Source organism: Athalia rosae, chromosome 1 (genome assembly GCF_917208135.1).
Source record: "Athalia rosae chromosome 1, iyAthRosa1.1, whole genome shotgun sequence".
In the NCBI taxonomy this organism is placed as follows: Eukaryota; Metazoa; Arthropoda; class Insecta; order Hymenoptera; family Athaliidae; genus Athalia; species Athalia rosae.
This window is the reverse complement of record NC_064026.1, coordinates 8,734,838-8,761,474: the sequence shown is the minus strand read 5'-3', so window position 1 is coordinate 8,761,474 and position 26,637 is coordinate 8,734,838. Positions and strand designations below refer to the sequence as shown.

Below are 26,637 nucleotides of genomic sequence, written 5' to 3'. Positions count from 1 at the left end.
GGAGTCTCTTTGCCTACCATAACCAATCCGTTCTTATACGAACTCCCTTATACACCGCTCCCGACGCGGACGATGATGTATGCGACGTATTTCTCCTATCTCCGTTTTACGCATTCTCCCCATATATATATATATACACGCTTTTTATTTATTTCACTTTCTTCTATTTTCACCATCAACAGGTAGAGCGTATGGTAGTCGTACGTATGAACACGCGGGAGTTTATTATACAGTTCGGTACTTAGAGAGGAGAGCTCCTCCTTTTTTTTCTTTTCCCTTTTCAACTCCGGCGACATTCATTATCGTTCCGGCGTTGATAAAACCTCCCACCCCGCCGAAGGAGTAGGACGTCCCTTAAACGGAGGCGATTGTGCCCTCTTTTCTTTTCATTTCTTCCCTTTTTTTGTTCTTTCATTTTTTCTCCACTCTTTCTTTCTCTTTCATTCTACGTCCAACGAGAGAACTCCCGTCGTCAAATGCCGCCGAGGAGAGACGCGTTACAATTCTTAAAAAAAAACTTCATAGAAAATCGCTTCACCGCAAACTGTCCCTTTTATACGTATACACGACACGGATTACATTATGCTTTCCATTTCGAAAAAAATTCCCCAATTCTAAGATACTCAGATATCCCATGAAAAAATCGGTATTTTTCGTACAACGTTTGACGGAAATAAAATATCGAACGACCTGGCGTATCCAACGACTGTAGACGTTGTAGAAATTAGAACGACTCGACGGAATGATCCGACAACGAGTGAGATCGCATCGAGATTGTTGCACCTGTTTCGTACTGCACGCTGTGAATATATATATACGTATATTTTTCTGTAGGTGTCTTCTTCTACGTATACACGAGTATGTGACGTAGGCGTTACGTGAAGCTATACATATGTATACGTAACGCTGCATCCGAATACATTGAGCAATCAGCTTCGAAATTGTATCCAGTTAAGCGGTCGGAATTTATGCGTTTATCAAGTGCTGTTGCGGGACGAAGCGTGCAGTAGGCCTGGGTAAAAGAACGTATCGGGATGTATACGTATATCCACACCTACCTACTCTACCTCAACTCGTTCGTTCGGTTTTTTTATTTTTCATATGCATTCGGTGCCTACTTGTATCATTAATTATACACGGAACTGGGAGTTGGTCTATTTTAACGAAAGATATACCCCGAGACGCCCGACGTATTTACGAGGGCAAAGAGAACTATATAATTCGGGGAGACCGGCACGAGTTAATAACTTTTACGTATACATGTATATGTTTCAAGCTCCTGAAGATTGACTTACGCTAACCGTTCGAGGGGCCACCCGAGGCTCCACCGTAATCACCAGCTCTCGATTATGCGTCGCCTTTGTCTGAATTACTCGTACGCGTTATCCAGCTGTTACCCGGTTACTTTACGTCGGGTTCACCTATACGTTAATTTGCGTTACCTTTTATTCACGGCGATGAAACAAAATCGCGGAACGAATGGCGATCGGAAAACGTTGGATGCGCGTACTTCAGATGTCCCTAGTTTTTTTTTTTTCTAGAAAAACGGAAATAATCGCCGACGGCAAAATAGCGTCGAGTGTCTAGGATACGAAAGAAGCCGGTTTCAGAGCCCAGTTCCGAAATGTCGGGGGTCCGTGTGAGCCAACGAACAGCGGGGGGGCGCGAAGAGTCTCGCCACAAATCTCTCCCAAGACTCGACCAATATAAAGAAAGGATTAAATGGATATTCAGATATTATATACACCGTTATGAATTATCACGCCGTAAGTTAAAAATTTCTTGCCAAGAGTTATTATTTGATGTGATTTAATGGATAAGGATGTACACCGCGTATACAGGCGCACATCCTCGCGTGGAAACGCGATGCGCTCGTTGCTGCCGTTGCTTGCTGCTGGTCACGATACGGCCGCCGCGTACGTGTATTTCGTATCGTTGCTTCTTCAAAGGCGTACGTACGTTGAAAATATATTTACAAAGCTCAACGGCCCACCTCGTAAACGGCGAGGCTATCGGATCGGTTCATCCCGAAGAAGTAACGCGCAACGCAACGAAATTATTCCTGACGCCGAGCCGCGCCGTCGAATACATCGGGTTCTCGCGTTTACTCCAAGACCCACCGTGAGTCCGAGGCTCCCGAGGTGCGTCCCGCCCGTGCGTTAATAATTATATCGTATCGTATCGCGCTCCTCCGTACGAGTTTATAAAGTATTACTATACATCCCATAAGTTAATAAGAATCGATTATTTCTCCGTCACAACATATCCCACCCCTATTTCAGTTTAATTTTTCCTCTCTCTCTCTCTCTGTTATTTTCTACTCGAAGTGCTCCGAACGAGAGACGAAATGAAGGTGAACCGATGGGAAATGCCAATTTTCTCATCGTCCAGAAAATGTGGAGGACATTTTTATTTTTCAAATTTTCGTATCGTGCGACTCCCGTGATTTCCCGAGGTCTCGAACGAGGTGCGAAGTAATCATCCGGCGGAGACGATAAGATCGCGGGGTGGCGGTAAGCGGGGCTGGAATATATATGGGGTGCAGCAGGTGGCTCCCCGGGTCTTCGAGCAGGTCACGCCGCAGGGGCCGAGGTAGCCGGGGTGGTTGTGTGAATGACGTAACGCGGACGTGGGGCTCGTCGCCTCGAGCCAGCTGGGTCACGCGCCAAAGTATAGAGACGTGCGGTCGGCGTTGCCACGGCATCCGAGCCCGACCGGACCGTCATCGGTAAAATTATCCGATCCCCCGGCAGGATCTCCTATACGCGATTCACCACTTTTAGATTTATACGTATGGCTTCCAGAGTTAACCTTCGGATCACGTGGGGCCGACCGACCGCATGTTTCTCGCCGCGTGCCCGGCCTACCGTTTTCGGTCGATGAACGATCTCGCGAACGATCGAACGCGACTTATCTCGCTCTACGTATACGTGCATGGTCCAGGGACGTGTCGTTCGCACGGAGAGAGATCGATTCGATTTATATTCGAAAATCTTTCCTTTCCGAATGATTAGTTTTTAGTTTTTTTTTTTATTCTGATTAAGTCCCATTGAGTTTTTTCTACCAATCGGGTATGAGGTTTTCGAAAAATCTAAACTTTCGTCTGATTTTGAAATTTCTGATACGGTTTTTACCAAGTTTGCGTTGGAAGGGGGAGACGGTGACTAATTACCCTCGTTGGTTGAAGAGCTCGCGTCGTATCGACGAGATATCTTAGCAATCCGAACTCGTCGGAATTTCGGTGCAGCGTTGGCCCTCGTATCTTTTTCGTTCGGGTCTTTGAAATTATACAACTCCGAGCGTGTTACGGAGGATCGGGTTCTTGCGAATGCAGTAACTGTCGGAAAGAAATAAAAATGAAAAATAATCAAACTGAGGTTCGACGTCACCGTCGAGATACGTATACCCCTATAACTCGAGAGCAGCGTCGATCGCCGCTGCCACTGCCGGTGAAAACGTTGAAACGAAACGCGAAAGCGAACTCGGGTATCGGACGTCGAATAGAGGCTTAACTGCGGGGGAACAAAGTACAGTGGGATGACCGGGAGAAGCTTCGCGGGGCATTTTCATTAGGACGGCAAACGCGGTCCCGATCGGAAGATATTTGATTCGGTTTTTATCGCCGGTGGCACCGGCATTCCTCGTTCCCCGGGACGGCTGGCGCGCGGCTCACTTACTCGTTCAACCGCGCCGAGTCGAGCTGGAAAAACGCCCGCAAAGCTCGCTCCTCGTACCCCAACCACCTTAGAAAAAGCGGGTTTAGCGACGAATAACGCGCCCGACGGAGGTACTCCACTCCCTCCGCTTTTATATCCCGTCGCGGACGCGGCGGTTACCCCTCCCCTGTTCGTATTTATGACTCTTAAAATTGAACGATCATTTGACTACTTTTCACAATCTCATCACCTTCGTATAATTGCGGGTAATTTCGCGATCGGCAGACAGACGGGTCGCATTTAGTTTGCACGATATGCGACATGTGGACACGATGAAGAAATTGAATTTGTTCTTTTCATTTTTTCAGGCTTTCCTTTTCCCTTGATTTTTTTTTTTTCTTTCTCAAATTATTATATCCGTCATACGATATACCCACCGTGGATGGATTTATGCGGCATACACTTCGGTCCATCGATATGGGACGTTGTTATAATGCCGGCGTGATTACGCGTAACAACTTTATAAAATTGCCTAATCTACTAAACGCTAAGCTGTGGAAAAGTTGATTCGAAGACGATAATATGGGCTTCGGAATTAGCCCTAACTGCACTGGTAGTCATTATGCGCCTACCTATATGGATAACAACTACCTAGCGGTTCAAAATAATGTTTGCGGTCTTATCCCCGTTCAGACTCCAGACCTTCCTATTTCTCCCTCGCTCTCTTCTTCTTCGCTTCTCTTCCTTTCGGCTTCTTTTCTTTTTTTTTTTTCTCTTCGTTTTTTAATTTATTTTAATTTTTTTTCCGAATCATGCCTCGAGCTATCTTCTTCGACGTCACATAACATCATGGGAATCCTGTAAATCTCGAATCAAATGAGACTACCCAGCTGGTCGTTGTCCGGCGAATTCTCGTACAATTAATTACTTCCGTCTTCGCATATTTGTCACTTGTTCTGGAGATTTAGTGACGATACCTGTTATTTATGTGTTGCAGATTTGAGGAGAGACACGACGCTTTCGAAAGGTAATGCAAATTTTTTCTCAACACTGCATGGAACCTCAACAATATCCTCTGTAAATACAATTCATTTTATTTTTTTTTTTCTTTCAATACCGAAATTCCATATCGAATGAAAACTTTTAGACCTAGGATATATCTGGGGTGAGCGTAGAAGCAGGAATCTTACAGGTATCAAAGTTGCCAAAGACAATTTTGAGCGCCACGAAACCTCGTGCGGGCCCAACGACTCGCCTGCAAGTAATTATTACGCTGCTCGACAATTAACTTTTTTTTTTGTTTTTGATTTTCTGATTTTTTGTACGGGGTTCGGGTCCGTGGCGATCGCGCGAATGCCTCTATGATTTCGCAGAGTGTATCGCAGAAATATAATAACGACGGACCCGCGTATCCTTTTTTTTCTCATCCCTATAGGTATATCTGCAGTCGGAGGACCTCCGGTAGAATGATCGGGCCGATAAGTGACCCGCGCCCGCGCGGAACGTACTAATAATAATTCTATTAAGAATGTAAATGACGTGAAATTTCAGCCAGGTAGGCAAATATAATCATTGCCGGCTCGGATAATAATGCCAATTATTTGCCACGGCGTATTATACGGCGTACATACCTGTATTATACCTACTGAGAATCCGAGACCACGAAAGCGTCTATAATTTAACTTACAATACGATCTTCGCTATACAGATTTACGCCAGTCGATTTTCTTACTGCCCTGGTAAATCGTAACCCTTTTACCTGTGCGAATTCGATAACCGAATAATTCGTTGCTTAGATCTGTAAGTGAATAAAACTTTAGAAAAAAAGAACAAAGTCTGCATGGATTTTGGAAATAATTCACGATCCCCGGATCAAGAGATTCGGAAGACCCGCTCTGAGTTCCAAGTTTACTGAAAATCTTACGAAGATTATGTTTGAGATTATAATCGTTCGGTCGTTTGGAAGCAAGTGGCTAAATGTTTGGAACTTGGACCGATCCTCTAAAAATATTTGAATAGACAGACAAGCTCCGAAGCAAACCCCGAAGTTTGTGCTCGGTTTAAATAGTTGGTAGAATAAAAAAAAGATCCACTGAAAAATACACCCGGACAAAAAAGCAAAAAAAAACGAAAGAAAGAAATGAAGAACCGCATTCATGCATCGCATCTCGTGGGTTATATAAATGTGAAAAAAAAAAAAAAAAAAACAACAACAACAACGAAAAACTAGTTATAATAATGAATAAATGCGCTTACATTTCGCCTCCATAATGCATGATGAACATTATATAAAAAGTATGTGCAAACTTTGTAGGTGTGCGTATAGGTGTATTCATACCTTTAATGACATCGAAATTCGTCAGCATCGCCGCGGTATCATTATCATATAAATATTAATCGACGTTTAAACGCGATTATGTAAAAATGGCAAGTCCCAGCGAATGGTTAGCATAGTGCGATTTTAGTTGCCGGGGTACTCGGGGGTCCTCGACGTTGCATTATAATAGGGGTGGGGTGGTGGAACGAATGCTTTTGTTTTCCAAATGAGTCGTCCTCGTGGGCCTTACTCCCCACTCCCCACTCCCTCGCCCCCTCGCCCCCTTTCAACCCGACTACTTTTGGGCCTGACTGACTCGCTTCTCTCTCGAGCGGGTCAAAGACCTGTCTCTGACATCTGCCCCCCGCCCCAAAACCGACCCACGTCCCTTCTTGTCCCTTGTCCCTTGTCCCTTGCTTGTCCCTTGTTTCTCGTCCCCGCGGTGTCCCTTGTCCCGTGTCTACTGTAAGACCTCTCCTCTACTCTTGTAGTTTCACCACCTTTGACGATGCACCGGCCGAAAGTACTCCAACTCTTTCATCTCGCGTCTTATATATATTAACTATATACACACACCTATAGGTATACCCGTACCCACTTCGTTTTCCATTTACAAATAATCCCTTGGAGCAAACGTTTGGCTATTACGGGATCACGTGCGGCATCTTTTTTCCGTTTTCTTTTTTTGTTTCGTGCTTCTTTTTTTCTCAACTTTTTTTTTGAAAGGCAGTCGGAACAATCGAATGATTTTTTTTCTCTTCCAAAATCCCGACTGAAAATGACGTTACCCATCGGGGATTCGATCGGAAGTGAATTAGTTTCCACTCGCACGGGTTTTTTCAAGTTCGACGAACGTACGACACGTAACTGTGTAACGCGTCCATTATTCCCGGAGGATTAAAATTCACCGATTTCAGGGTACGTGGAGAGAAGAGGAAGGAGAAAGGAAAAGAAAGAAAGAAAGAAGGAGATTCGATGTAATTTCAATATCTTCTTTATCAGGTACGCGATCTCTTTATTAAATGGAAATCTTTTCGAGGAGTTCATTGCTTATTGTATATTGTTCAACGTCCGCGTCTCACTCGTAGGTACAATTCCGTCAACCCCCGGGCGCCTCTTAAAGGCATTTTAAATCGACGTGTCCTCGGAGAATCTCATACCGAGTCGACGTATAAAAGCATTCCGAAACCTGAGAGGGTCTCCCCCTCCACCGTTTCTATCTACCGCCATACCACCCCGACTCACGCGTCTAGAATTCGTCTTTGCTCCATATCTCTATAAAGACTGTCGTTCTCCTTTTCAACGTTAAACTCTCGCGTCGATTTCTCCCTACGCACAAAATCACGACTTCCAAGATTACACTTATTCATTTTCTTCTATGAAAAATAGCGCGTAGGAAAAAACTAGAAATTGCGAGTGAATTTGTCGGTCGAATTGAACAGGGTATGTCGTGCTACATGAGACACGTGCGCAAGAAAGCAGAAGAGAATGTGATAAAGGGGGAAGAATGTTGCGAACGGACCAATGAGGACGTTCCAGATAGTTTCGTTGTCTTCTGGTTCGCTGACTGGTGATGTTATCAATTTTCCTTTTCTGGAGAGGAGACGACGATGACAACTCGCGTGGCATGAGCGACGAAAAAAAAATAAGAAAGAAGAAAAAAAAAAAAAACAGGAGTATTTGCTGACTGGTCTAGTTGACCCTCAACAGTGTGTATAATTCTAGGAAATGCGTAGAACGTATACGGTATACGGTGAAACTCGAACATAGGGTATACGTTCCTAGATACGTCCTGCTCTGGTTGGCCTGACTAAATAATAAATTTTTATCGCAGGGATTGAGACGTATCGGCAGTCTCGTTTCGGCTAGTTAGTATCCATCTAATTTACGGGGGGGGGTCTTCGAGAAAAATATAAGCCGAGACGTTGGCGAACTGCACAATCGAGCGAAGAAATTGACAGGAAGTTGTCTTTCGGGATACTACGAAAGATCCGCGGCGGCGGCGGCGGCGGCGGCGGTGGCACGTAAGCGCCCTAGGCTGGATTACAACTTTGTTTTCCTTTCTTCGCTCTGTCTTTGCGGTTAAATAGCCAAGGGAGGGCTGAGGTCGCCCGGGAGCTAACCCCTTCGTACTTATCCCAAGGAATAATCAAGTCATAACAGCACCCTTTGACTTCTTCATAGCCGAAAAGGTACCTTCGGTATCTCCGTCCGACAAGTTATACACGCGCGATAAACAAACCCAGTAAATATTCAATGGTGCGAGAGAAATCATGGAAATACATAACTGCGAGATTTCGTCTACGAATACGACGGGTTTCTCTAGTCCGGAAGGAAGGAGGAAAAAGACTGGGAGGAAAAAAGAGGGAAGAAGAAATGCGGAAGAGGAAAGACTGGGGGTGGCGTAGAATAGAATAGAATGGAAAGGTATATATACGTGGGATATGGGGTAGGTCAAAGAAGGGGAAAAAGCACGGAAAAAGGGGAGAGGCGATGAACGCCATCCTGCCGCAAATCCAGGATCCGATAAGCCGACTATAGCCTCTTATTGGGATAAACTCAGCGGCCCCGAAGCTGCAATAGAGATACCTTGAGAATCGAGATTCGAGGTGTGAGGATACTCGAGGACCTTTAACTTCTTCCCTATCGAACCGTTAAATGCGTTTCATTTGAAAAGGTGATACAACCGAACATTTCGTATGAGAGATTTATTTTCAACTGTGCAGCGTATCCCCGTTCATTCGAAAGGATTTGGAAAATTCTTTCAATTCCAATTCGACAATTATATATTTGAAATCAAAACGAGTTCGACCTTCCGTTGGACAATTTGCATTTTCGATACAATTTTTTTCGTTCTCGACATGAGTCACGTTCACGAAGCGTTGGTAATCGATCTCCCTGAGGAGATGAGAAAGAGAAAAAATAGTGTGGGAAAGAATCGCGATGCTTATCCACAACACGCGCCTAATACGTTTTAAACATTAATATGATATCAGAAAACCGAAGTGCAGCCTCACCACATTTCTAGCTTTATAGTGGATTCATTTATTCCATAAATCTGACAATAAATAACGTGGGGAAGCGAGAGGTTTGAGCATATTTGGGGTGACCTCACGGGGGTCCGATCACCCCCGCAAATTCACCGGAACGCATTTAAAATGTATTGAACTGTCAAACTGCGGTAGTTTCCCAGATTTTTACATTTTTCATTGCCGCGGTCCACATATGTGGTTTGTTTTTTTTTTGTTTTTTTTCTCTTTCATCCAACTGCTGCGCGGGATTAGCGGCTTATTGTTATCCCAGACACTACTCTGCACACCACAGGGGAATAGCCCGGCAAAATTACCGTAACCAACGTCATTAGAAAAGCGCTCACCCTTGTGCGGTTCGCGTCTCACCAAATTCTTACATTACCCCTAGATGTGAAATAAAACTGCACAACTAGAAAAAAAGATTGAAGAACTTTTATTGCTTTATATTCGAATAGGTGTAATTACACATTGCAATCCATTTTGAAAAAGGAACATTGAAAAAATAATCATTATGCGAAATCCAAAATGACGTGCGACGATCACCGCGGACCGGGGATATAAATCTCCGTTGTTATTTATAAAGTTTTACTATTACTTGCGGGTCTCCCAAGTTTATACCGAGTGAAGGACGACGTTGCTTTATGTTCAGATTTCCCGACATCAATTTTACCCCAGAGCTACCGCATCGCTGCTTCCCTTCCGTCCGTTTGAACCAAATCAAACGAAATCGGTTTGTGTAGCCGTGATTCGATTCCGTTTCGGTGAAAATTAATAGATTCTCATCAACAAACTTCGATCGAACTTGCCGGAAGTTTCACACCACATGATGACCTTCTACCTCCGCCGATTACCTTAACGTATGCAATCGGGTGTATATCGCTCCGATTTTTTATCGCCCCGATTTCAAATCTTATCGCCCTGAAAATCGTGCGCCCACGTATATCGCTGTGAAATCTAACGCTCGGTAACATACCATAAACGATCTTACCGATTTTTCGAGGAATATATATCCAGGCATCAGAATTTATTCCTATCGAGTCTGGGAAGAAAAAAAAAAAAATAAATAAATAAACGGTGCCAGATTTTATGCCGAGGTATTCGATTTTTCTTGGCACAGGATTTTACGGAATGTCTTCTTACCATTTATGAGAGGAGCGAGAGGCGATTGATCAAGTATTGCTGTAATTGTCGCCCTGGATCGTGTTCGGTTCAATTCGAGTGTAAAATAAAACATAATGAAATGAAAATTAAGAAATAAGAAAAAACGAAAAAAAAAAACAAACCAAACATCTGCACCATTTGAGATGTGATTCCGATCATGTTTCGCGGATAAGTGGTCGGACGTGATTACCGTCGAGTGTATAGCGATATTTTCATAGAGTCTGAGGGCTATATATAGGCGCAGACGAATGACGAAGGCCGGCAATTATAACAGTGAAACTCACCATACGTTCGCGATACGTTTGTCTCCCTCTTCCTCCCCCCCCCCCCTGCTCCTCCTCGTGCTTCTTCTCCGCGGCTCCGTTCCCCGGGGAACCCACGTCGTGGGCAGGCGGTAAGAAATTAATGTCCTTTCCAGGTATGGGCAATCTTAAACCCGGGAGTCAGAAGCCAGAACTCCAGCTTACGTTCAGCTCAGATGTCATCTCTAATTATTTATTATCACGTATATAATCTCCTACGATGCAAGTCTCTCGTCAATCGTGACAAACACCGATCATCGTGCGGGAATCGCTCGGTCAATCTATACTTTATGACATATCGGTCTTGGAAAGAAATCAGAGTTCCGAGAAGTCTCCGCGGCAACGCGTACGTCGTTCGACTTCCAGGCCGACCTCATCCGTACTTTTTATTCGATATCTTTCCTCCGCTCGCGCCCCTTTTCCAGGCGCTGCTTGCGCCGCCCCCTAACACAGCGGTAATGAGGAAATGAGGCAAGAAAATTAAGAGAAGAAAGAAAAAAAAACGTCGGCAAAAAGACGGTGAATTATAGCTCTATCGTAATATCTCACCTGTTTCAATTTTTTGCAAAAACGATCGTTGCCAAAACCGGTTGAAATTGGTCGCCGTTTTTTCGTTACTTCGATATATGTATATAGATCCGTGACACCTCGAAATTATAGCGATATCTCACGGTGGTGTGGAAATAAAAAGTAACGAGAGGGAATTTGATGAATATATAGATCTTCTTTAAAAGAAGAGGCGTGAGAGGCGGAGATAATAGGCGAAGGGAAACCTAATGACCGTCGAATAAAACTGATCGGAAAAGGCGAGGGAAGACGGGTGAATGCAATCACTATTACGAGACGCGAGGAGAGTAGCGCGCGGGGACTCGGATTCGATCGGAGGGTCGTAGGTTGCGGTGAAATCGACAGATATTGGCCCTTCGACTTTGTATCTCATTTTCATAGATACATATTTGCTTGTCGTTTATAGCGGGTCTTACGTAGTAACCGTAATTCGAATTTCTCTCAACTATTAAAGTGTCGAAGGATTCGCGCTTCGATGGTAAGCGAAGTGCGGGGAGGGATTTTCATGGAAAATCGATGGAGGAAACTCGGCGATTCATCCGAAATATTTGACGACGAACTAGACGAGATTGACGGAGAAACCGGGGCCAATGATACGGGAAACGTGTACCGCCCTCCGTAAACTAATCTGCATCAGCAGATTGCTCTGAGAATTGACGGAGTCGATCTCCGCTGCCCCGTGGTGGGGCTACACTTGACACCTTAGTCTTGAACTTGTCCTTTCACCCTCTTTGCGCTTCGAATTCGGTCGGTCGTCCTTTATACACCGCAAGACACGAACTCGATGCATACATTAAGCCGCTTTAATTGGGCAGAGCTCCCTGGACAATCTTCGCGATATTAATGAGTATTGCTGCTGCAGTAACTCGGCGATTATTTCTTTTTGTTCTTGTTCCGCGTTTAATTCAACTTAAAATATGTAAAACCACTTTTGTTCATTATACCTTTCACGTTGATCTATCTACCGAGTCGATCCAGTTATCGCCGGTTAGGAGTCGCTGAAATCGAAAAAAGTCGAATCGAAACACTGCGAATAAAGAAATTTCAATTTTTTTACAAAAAATTGTAAAAATCTCAAGGTTTGTCGGCGAGTTCCGAGCGAGCACTCGATTCTTTGTTAGTTCGGTATTGAAATCTGAGGCGAAGAAATTTTTCAATAATTATACCGATAGGAGTGAAATCGATTGCAAATGAATAATTGCTTTTCCTCAATTATCACCGATTACTATCGCTGTATCGGCTCTCCATTTACGAGCGGCATCACGATCCAGGGTATTATATATCCACGTTAATTAGTAAATAATTCCTAGGTATAGGTGGTAACAACCGGTATATACCCGTACAGATTAACGAGGTATAACCGCGCGCTGGCTCTAATTATATATTCGAGTAATGGGTAATCAAGTTCAATTTCATTTGACAGTACGATATATCTTTCCATTTCCTTATCAAGGCTGAACAGAATTTATCGTATACACCGCGTACGGATATGCGGCGGACGTTTTATAACGTGGAAAAAATTAATTGGAGCTTTTAATCCAAAAAATATGTAGAATATGATCCTTTTTTCCCGTAATTTTCGGAACAGCCTTGCAATAGTTGAGGTCTTCACGACGAAAATCTAACGTTGAGTATAGTATTGCGCGTGCCGATTTGCCAATCTTTCCGTAACACAAAGGTTATCGATATTACCTCCTCCCTACCCGTTCTACTCCAATCTTTTTTCCGACGCGATACTTTATACCGATATTTTTTACGAAATTACGAATTTTATTTCCTTGTACGTTAAATTATTCCATCGTTGCGTGAAATTCCGCAGTACTGATTACTTCGAAGGAAATTGAAGTCGGACAGCACCTGCGAGTACGAGACTTCGCATGTTCTTCAAACATATCACGTTGGGCAATCCATCGCCGGATGATTACGAACGTAGCGAAGTTGTAGGAAAAAATTTAATACGTTAGCTCGTAAAAATTAATAATTGAGAATTGAACGGTTATTCGATACATAAATTTTCGCCATTCATAACAAGAAAAAAAACAAAAAAAAACAAAAAGGAAAAGAAGGAGGCAAACGAAGCAAAGTTCAACACCTGATATCTCGCGCGTTCCAGAAGAGAAGGAGATCGGAGGAGGCGCGAAAGCGATAGACGCTGAAGAAAAAAGCAGCGAAAAGCCTATCCGGCCTCGTATGTAGATTCGCCCTACGTCTGGCTGATACAATATTTACCAGTTGCTCTCAATATTTCAGTGACGCAGTGGTGTATTAGGTTATTTATAGGCCATTGCTTATGAATAACCGCCCCTATTCGTAAGTTACTCACTTCCGAGAGCGGGCGCGTCGGCCTATCGGAGAGACGCACGGAGAGCGCCGAGGCTCTCCCTAAGTGGGATTTATACCTTTTACCGTTTCTCTTGCCGCTTGAACCGCAGTCATTTCTATCCGCGTCCTCTGTCCCGGAGTGATTTCTCGCTCAGGTATCGCAACATGGCGTTTTAACATACGCATTTCTCTCGACTACAATGGCCCGAGAAAAACCCGCAACCCCTTTTGTATTTATGACAACGATACGACGCAAAGAGCTGCATTGCCGCTTTCTTTACCCCTCCCCCTTTTTTCTCTCCTTTTCATCTTGGTTTTATTTTCTCCTCTCGTATCTTCTTATAGATTCCCGTTCCTTTGGTATAGGTCAGCGTTCGGAAAACTCTTGGCACAACACCCCGTTCTTTACGTGACAATAATCCATAACCGTGCAGTTTCAGCGTTATACACTAGTTCCGTAAATGAGAAAAAGGAATCAGCCGAATTTATCCACCTTCCGAGGGGAATTTCTCGATTCTTTCGCCGTATCGACTTTACGTTATTATCGTTCGGTTAACAAATTCACGAAAGAAAATAATCATTCCGCTCCGACGAGCACCTGCGGGATCGCTCCGGAGCGACCCGAGGAAAGTATAATATTAAATACCGAGGGACAAGAGTAGCCGATCGATTAATAGTCTCCCCGCACCGCCATATATCAGCATTGGTAATTAAACACGTAATTATAGAAACGCGAGGCGTGGCTGAGGTTGGGATACAGAGTCGAGTGAGGGGTGGAAACGGATAGCCAACCGTTCGGTGAGACGCGCCCGTTGCACATAAATATAAGTCGCCACGAATTAAAGAACCTCCCTCCCTCTCTTTATTGCAACACTTTTAATTACTGTGAAATGGCGGGAAATTTTTTCTTCCCTTCGCACGAGCCGCAGCTAGGGCGCCAACGGAATACTTTCCCTTTTTCTTTTTTTCCCATCCGCGTACACGCTCCGCTCTCTTTCTCCGTCCCCTACGATCACCTTCTTCCTTCCTTGTCTCAGTTTGACTTTTTTTTTTCTCCATTTTCTTCTTTCTCTTTATGAACTACAAAGAAGTATATGGCATTAATTAAAACGCGAGTCCCTATCCACGGGGCTCCGGGCGCCGTTTCTTATAACCATTTACAAAAGAACCATAAAATAAGGCGTGTCTCTTCGAATGCTTACATTCTCGATTTGTCACAGCTTGAACCTTGTTGTAATTAATCGTTGATCATTGCGCACCGTATGTCCGAACTTGGTAAATTTATCCACGTGTACGTCGATCTTTCTTTTTTCGTCTTTTTTTTTTCATCTTTTTTTTTTATCTCTCCTAAACTTACAACAAACTACGAACGCTCGTCGTTCGTTTTAACCCCGCTTGGAACGTTCGAACGCCTTTGCCACTACGAATTTGTGCATTTTTTACGCATCGCCCGATATAATTAACCACCGCAGCTCGTGTTTGTCGAAAAAAAAAAATTGATAGGAAGGCTGCGAAGGAAAATCGTGTCGTGATTTCCGCGACTCGCGTGGTCAGTATCTTCGGACGATCGTCGCGGGTATATATATGCGATATTTTTCCATCTCCTTCCCTCGTCGGATATCGAATTGCTAACAAGCCAGCTATAATTACTTTACCAGGTGTGTCGACCGCAGCACGATTAGCATATATTTGCATTTCTATAATGCATTTCCTTATCAATGGACACGGGTCGTGTCCGATGCAACGGTGCGGTGCAACGCGTCGCGCGGGTTTCGCGGCCTATTAGCGGATGAAGAGGTGTATTTATAACCGCGTATGCCTCCGACTCTCACCCCCCCCCCCCACCCCCTCCCCCGTATATTATTCTCATTATTCTTCAACGCCGCCTGTTGAGCTACTGAAATAAACTGGGCATAGAGGGCTTGGTTATTGTGCCGCGGGCTGTTATCTTTATAGTTGATACTTTGCAGTTTACGGCGCGGGGAGACTGCGGAGGCCGCCCGACGCACTCGTCACTTTAATGTTAAGGACGCAATTTATGCGAGACAAGCCATTCGCGACGATGCAGGACGGAATACGTCCGGAGGGAATTGTCGTCCAGGTGAAAAACCCAACGAGTGATTCGCGATGCGGGACAGCCAACGCAGCTATAGTTTCCATTTTTTCTCTCCTTTCTCAGTTGTTGGTTTTTTCTCCCCCTCCCCCTCCCCCGCCCCTCTCTCTCTCTCTCTCTCTCTCCACATTCGCGTACGTATCCGCATCTTCCTCTTTCTTGCGGAGAAAAAAAATTAGAAGAAAATAAAAAAAATAAAAAAATAAGCAGGAGAGAGAAGCAAACTTTGCCTTTCTCATCGATTTGATCGATCGCACGTCTCACGCGTACATTCCTTATACCTCCGGTATTACATATATACCCAACGTTCTCCGTCAGCCAGATTCCTACGATCGAGTTCATTCCTTCAGGTGACGAACCGCGCCATATCATACGGCAAGGTCGCGATTCCTCGACGCAGGATATTCGATTCTGTCAGGCACACCGCCAACTTTGCGGGGCGACTCTCGGCTACGTGTGTGTATACCCACTCGCGTAATACGTAAAGGGAAAACACCGAGTTCCACGATTCCCGTTTAGGATTAGAATTCCGTTTTTCTAGCCATTTTTTTCCTCTTCGTACGGGGGTTCGGGATCCGGAGAGCGCGGCGCGATTCGATCTCAACGGGCGTACGTTAACGCGGGGAACGCACCGCTTCCCTTTCGGCGTTGGATGTGAATAAAAACAAGAAAAAAAAAAGAGAAGAGAAAACGAAGTAGGGAAAATACCGATTACCGGTCATCCAGTTGCGGTGTGGCGAGAAAATTTGCAAAAACCCACCACGAAATTCCAGTCGGAATGAATCGTTGAATTTTTCTCATTCTCACGTTGACATATTTTCTCCATACGTAACATACTATGCATACGTTTCATTCTACCCCACTTGACGGCGATGCGAATGCAGTGAATAATCCAATTTGTTTTGAAAACATGACTATATATGCCATAAGCAGACGCATTGCCTACTTATTTATGCTTGACTGCCTCGGGCCATTCGCATTGCGCATAGTGAACCTCTAGCGCTTGACAAGATTAATGGTTATTAAAATATTTCTTCGCCTCGACGATCTGGGATCGAATCTATGCGCGAGGCTCGTTCGATCTGATTGGTTACGGATACTTTGTCAGTGCCGCGTTTGCTCGTTTGTTTGTTTGCTTTTGAATTACTTTTTCCCTTTTTTTTTCTTCTCCTCTTTGCTCACGTTCGTTCTATTTTTTTCTATTCCTTTCTACGTTTTTTTTTTCCTCTTTCTATTCCATTTTTTTTTTTTTTTTTTTTTGGCAGTCGCGTTCGGTTCGGGTCGAAGTTGGTACGGAGGCGAGGTCCTCTTTTCACGCAGTGATATCCGCCGTGTATCGGGAGGCTTTGCGCGCGAATTTAACGGACGATTAAGCGTTCGATGAATATGCACGTAGAGAAGCGACTCCCGTAGCGGGACTTCCGTCATTTGTTTGCCCCCGACAAAGGAGTGACTACTATGGAATGGCCCCATTTGAATTCGAATCAAATGTAGCGAGCTATTCGGAGCAGATGTTGATTTTTTGGCAGCGAGACAATAGTGGAAAAGTAACGCGCTGTGGATGGTGTAACGTTGATTTTCACGTCTCGATGAAAAAATGAAACGATCGAATCGCGAGGAAGAGAAGAGAAAAGAAGCAGCAGCTTTTATAGGCGATATCTGCGAGGATTTAGTTGGTCATCCGTTCGTTATGCAAAACGGAGATAAAGTAGAGGAACATTAATCATAAAAGCGGAATATTACGGCAGGCAATTGTTCGCGCAGCAATCTTGTAAAACATTATTCTAACTAAACTATCATAAGCGGGAGGAAATGAAAAGAGCTGCTTAATAGCTTATGTATGCAAATGGTACTGCGGCAGATTGGAGAGAGTGCTTTCAAGCGAAAGGTTAAGAGCTATACGTCCGATGTAGGGGTTGGAAAGGGTGTGACGCTCTCGGCGCTGCTCTCTTCCTATACACGGGAGTCGACACTTTCCCGACACTCCAATTCCGTAAGATCTCTACGATATTTCACGAGAAAATCATTCATTCTTTTTCTATCCACGTTATCATACATAACGTTTGTATCGAATCGAGATTTTAATTCTTCGTGTAGTTGAACGATCAACCGTTTGACTGATTTTTTTTTTCATCGATAAATTTTATAACCGTTTATCCCTTAGCGACAATTCATCCGGGTATCCTGTTTTCCTCAATTAAAAAACGGATACACGGCGTAACATGTATGGGTGCGTGGCGACGCGACGTTACCCAAGTTTGTCGACCCTGCGGGTTTCGGTTATTATAAAACGTTGGTAAAATTCGTAACGCGATATCTATCCGGTTGTAACTAATACCTCGAATCTTGTTTGAATTAGAAACTGCCACGGCATAAATTCGTCCCCCCCGCCGCCGCCGCCGCGCATAATATTATTGCTCGTTACACGGCGGGTGTATAGCAATGAATATCTGAATCTCATTGACTGCCATTGAAATCTCAAGTAACCTATTCGGCGCTGACGAGTCGTTGAAGAGTGAAATAATCGCAGAATCATATATATATATACAGGACGAGTCCTCGCGTCGCGATTATTCTGCCATGTCTCTTGCGATATGATATAGATTCGTGTTTTTTTCGGTTTTTTTCGTTCTTTTTTTCTACTCTCCATTATATTTTCGGTTGTTAAAAATTAGAGCCGCCGGCGCCTCGGTGAGAGGTGGAAATGAATATTCATTCGAAACCAGGGCGACTGCGTCACTGGATGAAACATCTAATCGCGCCCTCGTGAATTACCCCGCAGCTACTCTGCAAACGCGTGCGCCTCTTATCGCAACAATTTATTATAATTTTAATTAACGTTGGCGGTGCAGACCTCGCTCGTGGCACTCGAGCTCCAGCCAACGTCATCCTCATCTTCCTCGAGTCGACTCTGTTCCTACGTACATGTACGCGCTTGGGATAGGTTTACTCCTGTTTTACGAAATTCTAACATTATCAAACATTTCGCTACGCTACGCTACGTTCTTACCACGCCAGACACGCCGTACACTCGAATCGCGCAACTTCCGTCATCTCTGACGGAGAAAATGGATGAACATCACGACGAATACTAATTTCCTCCTGTAGCGACTGCAATAATTAATGCGGGAAAACGCATTCGGGGTACAGAGAAACGTGGAAGTCACGCGGGTTCTCCACCGTTGGGAAAATAATTGTTTTCCCGATGCGATCAACGATAGATATCGGTTCATATTTGTCGTTGTATTTCGTTGGACGGATACGGTGAGGTGTACAGCGTTATTGGTACACGTCCGCCGCTCGAGATACGTAATTAAAGCGAGGCAGTCGCCACCCTTGTCACCCCGAAGGAGAGGATCGTCGTACCGACTTCTTAATCCAATTAACGTAGCAAAGTTAGATGCCGCACGACCACCTCTTCCAACCCGACCCTTTGCGTGCAATCTGCAACGAGAAGCTACTCTCCAACCAACCCCTCCACACCCGACGGTCCGCTATATCGAGTTGGGTTCGTCTTAAACAATTTCATTTGCATAGTAAATAATCAAACAATTTCCTTTGACATTTAAATTAGCTACGAAATAACGAGGCGAGCCTCTCTAATTACCGAAGACTTCAATTAGCTGAACATAATTCAACGAATAACAGATGACACGAGACAGTCCTACTACCTACGTCTCGTAACACCGGAGGAGTTTTACGGTCCTTTCAAATTTTCGTCGGAGTTCACGTTACGCAATCGAACCCGTTCGGGCCAACGCTCGCGACGACGACGACGACGACTCCGCTCGCTATAGCTCCAAGATCACCGAATCGAACGCAAGAGGAAGAGGAAAATTACCGCACCATCAATTCGCCAAATTTTCACAGTTGAATTCTATCCGTAATTCGAGTTTAGACCTCGTCCCGGTCTCGAGTACCTTTGACGGGTTAAATTTCCCCGCTCGAGGGAACGCCGAGCCAACTCGGACACCGGGAATTCTTCGGAGGACCCGACTCCGATACAATTGAATGCTGATCCGGTGGCTGAGTGGGCATTCTTATGTATGAAATTCCCGAGAGCAGATGGAGAGGTTTCGTATATCGGACGGTGATCCGGATCCCCCCCCCCCCCTCACCCATTCCTCCGTGCGCTATCATATAGATATTATTATTATACCCTTCGGATACCGTCCGGCATATGGAACAGCCGGTGGGAGATCGGTAAGGGAGGTCCGGGGGTTGCGCCGTTACGCCGTTACGCCGCATCACCCGTATACACCCGAGTCTCCGTTTTGGCGGCGGCGGTCGGTTGCGGGTGGGGGGCGAGCGTCATTATGCAAAGAAGATGGGCGAGCCCCGGTCATCGCGGGGTCTCAATGGCCAGAGGTCAACGCATTCCGGACATCTTGCGGTCCCCCACTGTCCGCGAGCGACAAACAGCGCTACCCCGCTACGGGGTCTGATTGATGCCACGCGTTATTGAAAACAATATCCCATCCAAACTGCCCCTTCGCGGTAACCCCGCGTACCCTTCGAACTCTCCATTACGCCGAGGACTCTCTATTCGAGTCTTCGCCTCGATAGCTCCTAGCTATTTCCATTTTATGGTTCTCTGCACCGTCCACGGTGGAGTGTACACACCCCCGCTCTCCCCGCACCGTCAATTTTTCGGGAGCCCGCTATCCCGGACAACTTCTGGACGATCGCGCGGCCGGCCCCGGACACACGTACGTCTACCCATATCCACGCAGTTTCCGATCCCCGCGGATTTACGGTATTGGACTTTTTTTCAAAACGAGACACCTATATACGTCGCACGTGAATTCGCCAGCTTCCCGTTTCGAGCGAGACATCGCAACGGATTTATTTCTCACTCTCTCCCCCGAATCGCGTCGCTACTTACCGTCCCATGACGAACGCCACACTTTCGAGTGGGGGTAGATTTTTACCTACACGTGGGAATCGCGTGTTTCACACGACCCGCTTTGCTAATTTCACCGACTTTGCCTTCCTTTTATCGCAAAGACGTTGGAGATTATTTCTCTTAAAAATTTTCAAGGTCCAAGACTGCCCTTTTATCTCACGCCACCCCCTCGTCCGGCAAACATTCGGCTCGGCGGGATACCGATACAAAGATAATACCGCGTACGTCCTCGGCGATGCAGCGGCAGCGGCGCTCGGGGCACCCAGGGTTAATGTAAGGTGAAGTTGGTCGTAAAGGGAGGCACTCGATGATGACCCTTCCCTAGCTGTTTACCACTCGCCTCAGTATCATGGTCTTCCACCTTCGACCGATACAACCGTACGTTTCACCCGCACACCTATATACCTATACCTCGGGCTTTCCGGTCGGACTGTAGGAGGCGTACGTTGCCTATACTCGTACGGATGAATCATTTATCGCGCCCATAACCCGAGCGACTGACCGGCAACGGACGGTCAGTTTTATGCCGGCGCAGTAGAATTTGATCAAAGTTCGTTTTGCGGTCACTCTGGGAGCAATAAGGAGCCGTGCCCCCACGACCCCTAAGAGCCGGATACCTACTACCCTCTTGGACGTCGAAGCCTCCGATGAATCAACCCTCGAACGCATCGCCTCCCCGGTATCTCGCCCTCGGGTAACTCGCGAATAGTTACGTAATTACCGCCGAGTAGCTACGTCCGGATGTACTTTTTTCCTCGTTCTCCACGCTAAGTTTCGGTGGCGAAATAATTCGGAGCTCGCGGTGTCCGTGCGCGCGATACACTCGCGTACGAGTAATTACGCAAATGTACGCGCTCGATTCGCGGTGGTCGGATAAGAAACTCTCACGGAAGCAGGAGGCAAATGTCAAGAAAGTGGAGCGCCGGCATACGTGGACATAACCGTGTCAGAAGCTGGCGATGAAAAGTTTGGATGTCGAAAGAGCGAGTACGGCGGGTTATAGGTGATCGAGTTCGCGCTGACGAACGTTCTCTAAGGTTCTGTAGTCCGTGCGGCAAATAACCGGTATTCCTGATTCGCTGAAGCCCGCGTTCACCGACGATATCCAACGCGGTGTATACCTACGGGTACGTTCGAACGTGTCGCTCGTTTGAACCGCATCTGTGGAAAAAAAAAAAAAACCAAAAACTCGCTCGAAGTCCAATGCTACCGGAAGTTTCTTTTTTTTCCCCCATCATTTCCCTGTTAGACTCGTAAACTGCTGGCGGTGAGAGAGATCGTTTCGGAGGATCCCAATGAGTCCTAATAATCTCGTCAGTAAATTTTAAATAGACGTGTAACGTTACACGAGGTGAGTTTTATTTTATTTTTTTTTTCACAGCACTTAACCGAGGCGATGTGTGCCGCCGTTTCAGCCGCTACAAGACATAATAATAATCCGCCCAGTTCCGACTCACAGGTAGAGGCTTTCCGAGAGCCTGCGGCTAATTGTTTTTGGCGCTTCTGAACTTGCTCGCTTCGGCTCGGTTCTCCGACGTTCGTATAGCGGACGATGTCTTCGGGGTGTAATAATTTAATACCACCAGGTAGCATTGTTGCGTCATAGTGTGGCTGTCGGTCGACTCACTTGGGAATTTAACCGAGAGGTACTCCGACTAGACGGAGAATGTTGCGTTGAACGAGGGGGAAACTGTGCCACCGCCACCTCCGAATACTTCCCCAAAGATTTACCCTACATTCCGTTAACACCCTGAAAGGTGGAGGATAACACCGGGTGAGCGATACAATCGTTTCGTCGATCCCGTCGTCGTCGAAACAACGTGGACGGAAAATTGGGGTAACGGTGAGTCGAGTTCAAACTCAACCGAGGGATTCGATTCGATCGCAATTAACCGAAGTCGATGTAATTGGCGGCACTACATCGAGGGCCTCTGGTAAGGCGCACGACGTTGAAAGCCTGTTCGGTGTGTAAGGTCGCTATAATTGTTACAGATATAGCAATTACAAAGTGTTGCTTTTTTTTTCCTTTCTTTTTTTTCTTTTTTTTTTCTATTGCTCTCCGTAACACCACTTTCAGGTTGCACTGGGCAGCTGTAGCTGGCTGGTTCTAGCAGCTATTACTGTCAGACTCGTTTAGCGTTACCAACCGCTACTCTATTCGTCAAACTGCACCTTCGAACGGAGAACTGCTGCGACGAAGAGCGAACGGAGAGCGGTAGTCGGGGTGCTGGAATCGCGACCGACTCGGTACTTGGGACAACCTTGTCGTCCCAGCGGGACCGCGGTATTGCTTCACTTCGCTTCGCTTCAACTGTTCCTACATTTTTATGAATTTCTATCTACGCGACGAAATGTAAGGCGAGTTTTTCGTGCGGTACGCGTGTAGTCGCAACTCGAACGATATTCGTATACATGTAATACACTCGGGTACTTTTCGAACGAACGGGAATTCCATAGGCGGGCAGAACGCGCAGGTGTACGGAGATAGCGCGTAGTTGTATTGTGAGATTTGAAATTGAGATTGAGATGAATTTTTATCATCTGCAACCGCGTCGTAAGTTGTGGGAAATGTGAGAAGAACTAGACAAAAAAAAAAAAAAAAGAGCAATCGATCCGTTCGCCGCAAAGTTACCCAACTTTCTGCAGATCGATCGAAGACCGCGACGTCGTCTAGTAGATCAACGTCAAACTCTGTGGATGAAAAGAGAAAAAAAAAAAAATAAGAAGCGTTGTACGAGCGTTGCATCCAGTGATCCGATTATTAAATTCTCACCACGAGAATCTTCGCGCCAAGTTGGTTAAAATGAATTCGCGCCACATTCCTTTGCATCGGTTGCAGGTGGTGCACGACATCGAAGAATAGTTTTATCTATAGCTCGTTAATTACGATAGTATATCTCGCGGTGTATACCGTAGAGTGGCAGTTTCTTGGCAAATAGTTTCATGCTTCTGTACCAATTACAGACAGCGCGTGTCAGTACCGCGGATCACCGATGGCCAATTAAGCCAATTCTCGTCCGTCACTTCTCGCGGTTCGAGTGTCGCCAGGGTAACGCGTGACGATCGTTGACATTTCACGTTCACCCAGGTGCTCGCAACCAACCGGTACGCCACGGTTACCGAGAAATATAAATTTCGCGAATATCGAGATGAAATTTTTTTTTTAACGAATTTTCAAAACCGTTCGGGGTGTAACGGAAACGAGTTAACGAGGTTCCGGACCGCGTCAAGGAACAGCGATTCGCTGCGTCGTACCATTGGTATCGCCGCTGGTATCCCGTCGTCGTACCTACGCTTCGAAAGGAACAGTTTTTTCCGTTCGTATACCGCTCAGTTATGACAAATTACCCGCTGCGTCGACTCCGCATGACCCGGCATGTTAACAGTTTATACAACCAATTATGCGGAGACAACGCGAAGCCAGTTTGCCGCAACCTTGCGAACGCTGCGGTCGGAAGGCGAACGTTCACCGTGTCTATAAAATGTGAATGAGCCGTTCGCTTCGCGACGAGAACGCGACTCGCGACTCGCTACCGATATCCGAGGTATCATCGTTGTTCCGCGATTGCGCTGAAAGAAAATTCTTAGCTCGCTCGAATCATCGCGATGAATTTCCCGACTCCCGTACATCCTTTAGCGGCCGGATGGGCGTATAATTGAGACGTTCCCGAGGCATTCCGATGTTATCAATGAGTTTTGAGGGAGCCATAAGATCCCGTGAACGCTACCACCTCGACGTACGATCGCCGGACAGCTACACCCGATCCTTTTACTCGTAGAACGTTTTCCTCGAGCGAAGCCGAGAGACGGCTCACCGTCTGAGTAATTGCTCCGGGGGTCGGCGAGGTGTCGTCTCCGGGACTCTCGGCCACCCACGTTCCTTATTAAAAACCACCTTCGCCTCACCCTTTTTCATATCCCAGCTACGAACCGAGTCGCCGACCATTGTTGCACATCGTACACGTACGTATATCTATAGGCGGCGTGTTTTTGACATCGGATACAGGTGACACGGATGATCCCCGGAGTAACTTTTCTGGGAAATTCGAGCGCCGCGAGGAATATATGTATAGGAAGATGTCGTGGACGAGAACGCGAAAAAACGAGAAACAAGTTCGCCATTTTTCTGCGCAGGTCCTGGCGCTCTGTACTTGAGATTTTAAGATATATCTTGTTTAAAATTTAAAGTTTCGATGTGGGGGGGGGGGAGGGGGTAGACGGCGATCATAAAATTGTACATTTCTGGCCGATTCTTTAATTTGTTTAAGCGATGAGTGAGCGCGCTGCGAGAGGACGAGGGTGCGTTACTTTTATTTTATTTTATTTTACTTTTTTTTTCTCGTTTTTTGTCGTCAAGCCCGGAACGCGGGATCTAGACGACATAAAAACACCGTAAAAAAAAGTACCCAGTCTCCGCTAAACCTGGCTTATGTACCTCCCGGCGATATATATATATATATATGTATATAGTATAAGACGAAGAACCAGCGGGTCCCGCGTCCTGAGCGATAACCTATGTATGAGCAGGTCGCGGGTTTTCCGGATATCCGTCGAAGAACGTTGCGATCCGCGTAGATGCGTGACGTCACGCCGGCGAGCTTTTCGCGTTTTATGTCACTCCGCTATACCGAGTCCTATATATTTATCAGGGGTCAGCTTCTCGCCGCTCAAATATTCCCTTCGATAAATATTAGATCGAACTCCGCTACTTTCCGTCCGTCCGTCCGCGGACGGACGACGCGGGATGTTTGCACATTTTTCCCTACCGCTGGTTTCAACTCCGTCGTTCGATCCGAGCAGTTCGTTCGCAGGTTTGCGCTGCATGTCGCTCCCGTGTGCAGGAACTATAAGCTTCGATAAACGCGTTCGCGTTGCGAATCACAAATCAAACTTTGACACGACGCGGTTTCATTGGTCATCGACATGCGGTATACGTACGCATACGTACGCGGTCGCAAAAAGCACACGTGTTTTCTTTTCGTCGATATCGTACGCTATATATATATATATGTATGTATGTAGGTATACATATTTATCGATAACCGCTCGAGATCGGACGTTCGGCTCGGAGAGACGGGGTTCTTCTCCTCTCGCAGGGTTCGCTGTGAGAACAACCGGCGGCAAATCTTACAGGATCGAACATGATCGTTCGCCACCACCTGTGCGGGGCTCCGCGTATGCACTCCTCTCTCCGTACGTTCCGCACATGTATATGCGAGGCGTTTAGCTCGAGAGCCGTCTCGTATCTTCACAGCTGTATGCGAGGCACGCACCCGGCCAATAATGATCAGCTTCGTATATTGACGTTAATATACCGAGAGTAATTGATACGAATCCATCAAACCTGTTACAAATGAATTGGACGGAATCCCCGCGAGAACGCTGCCGATTATTATTCCGCGAGGATAGATCACCGGGGGTACGTATACGTATACGTATATATATATATATATACGTACGGGTAGGTAGGTGCATATTATATTCACGATGCGCGGTTATTCTACATACATAAATCTCACTCCTGAGTAATATCCGAGCGTAACGATGAACTTCTGAACGGGAAATAGTTGCGGTGAAAATAACCCGCGCTGCACGATTATTTTACGCCGCGTCGATCGATCCCGGTCTCTGAAAAAAAAAAGGTCATACGGTGCGGGTGGAACGAGGTCGATATCGCAATCGCGAGAATCGTTATCCTCGATTTTCGGCTTGAGCCGAAATCGGGTGTCGCACTTGAACGGGCGGCGGCTCAATTGATAAGTTTGTCTAATTAAACGGGTTTGTCCTGTCGTTGCTCTTATAAGGTCGCTAGTCTATATGAATACGCCGCGAATACGGGTTGACGCGAAATTGTGAACAGTCGTAGAAATATAAGGCGATAAAACAGCTATTCGAATGATAATTATCGTAGTAAGGTGGAAAAATTCGAGACGGAATGCGATCCGCCGGCAGTTTCGCTCGACGCGAAGGCGAGCGACTGTAAGGCAATTACGCGCGAGGCGGGAATGAACAGCGCCGCGTCGAGAGCCGGCAGGCCGGAGGGAGGGATAGCCCGGAGGTAGGGAAGAGGGAAAAAGAGACTATTTAAATCCAATCAATTCCCGATTGCGCCTCGCCGCGGTACAAACTCTCCCCGTATAATAACGCGCCGCGAGGTCAAACCGGTATCCCAACTTAGATATCGCGGCGGCCCCGCTTGAACTTCGAACGTACCGAAAACTCTACGGATTTCAACCCAATAATCGACCCTACCCGCGCATT

General features: G+C 46.0%; 1 protein-coding gene across 3 annotated transcripts in view; it reads left to right on the top strand.

The window, feature by feature from the left end:
• LOC125500211 (protein trachealess) overlaps positions 1-26,637 on the top strand; it is a 160,710-nt gene that overhangs the window by 48,453 nt on the left and 85,620 nt on the right. For all 3 annotated transcript variants that reach the window (XM_048652101.1, XM_048652097.1, XM_048652111.1), the window contains exon 4: positions 4,654-4,683. In XM_048652101.1, coding sequence (XP_048508058.1) covers positions 4,654-4,683 — 30 coding nt within the window. The remainder of the gene's footprint in view (positions 1-4,653; positions 4,684-26,637) is intronic.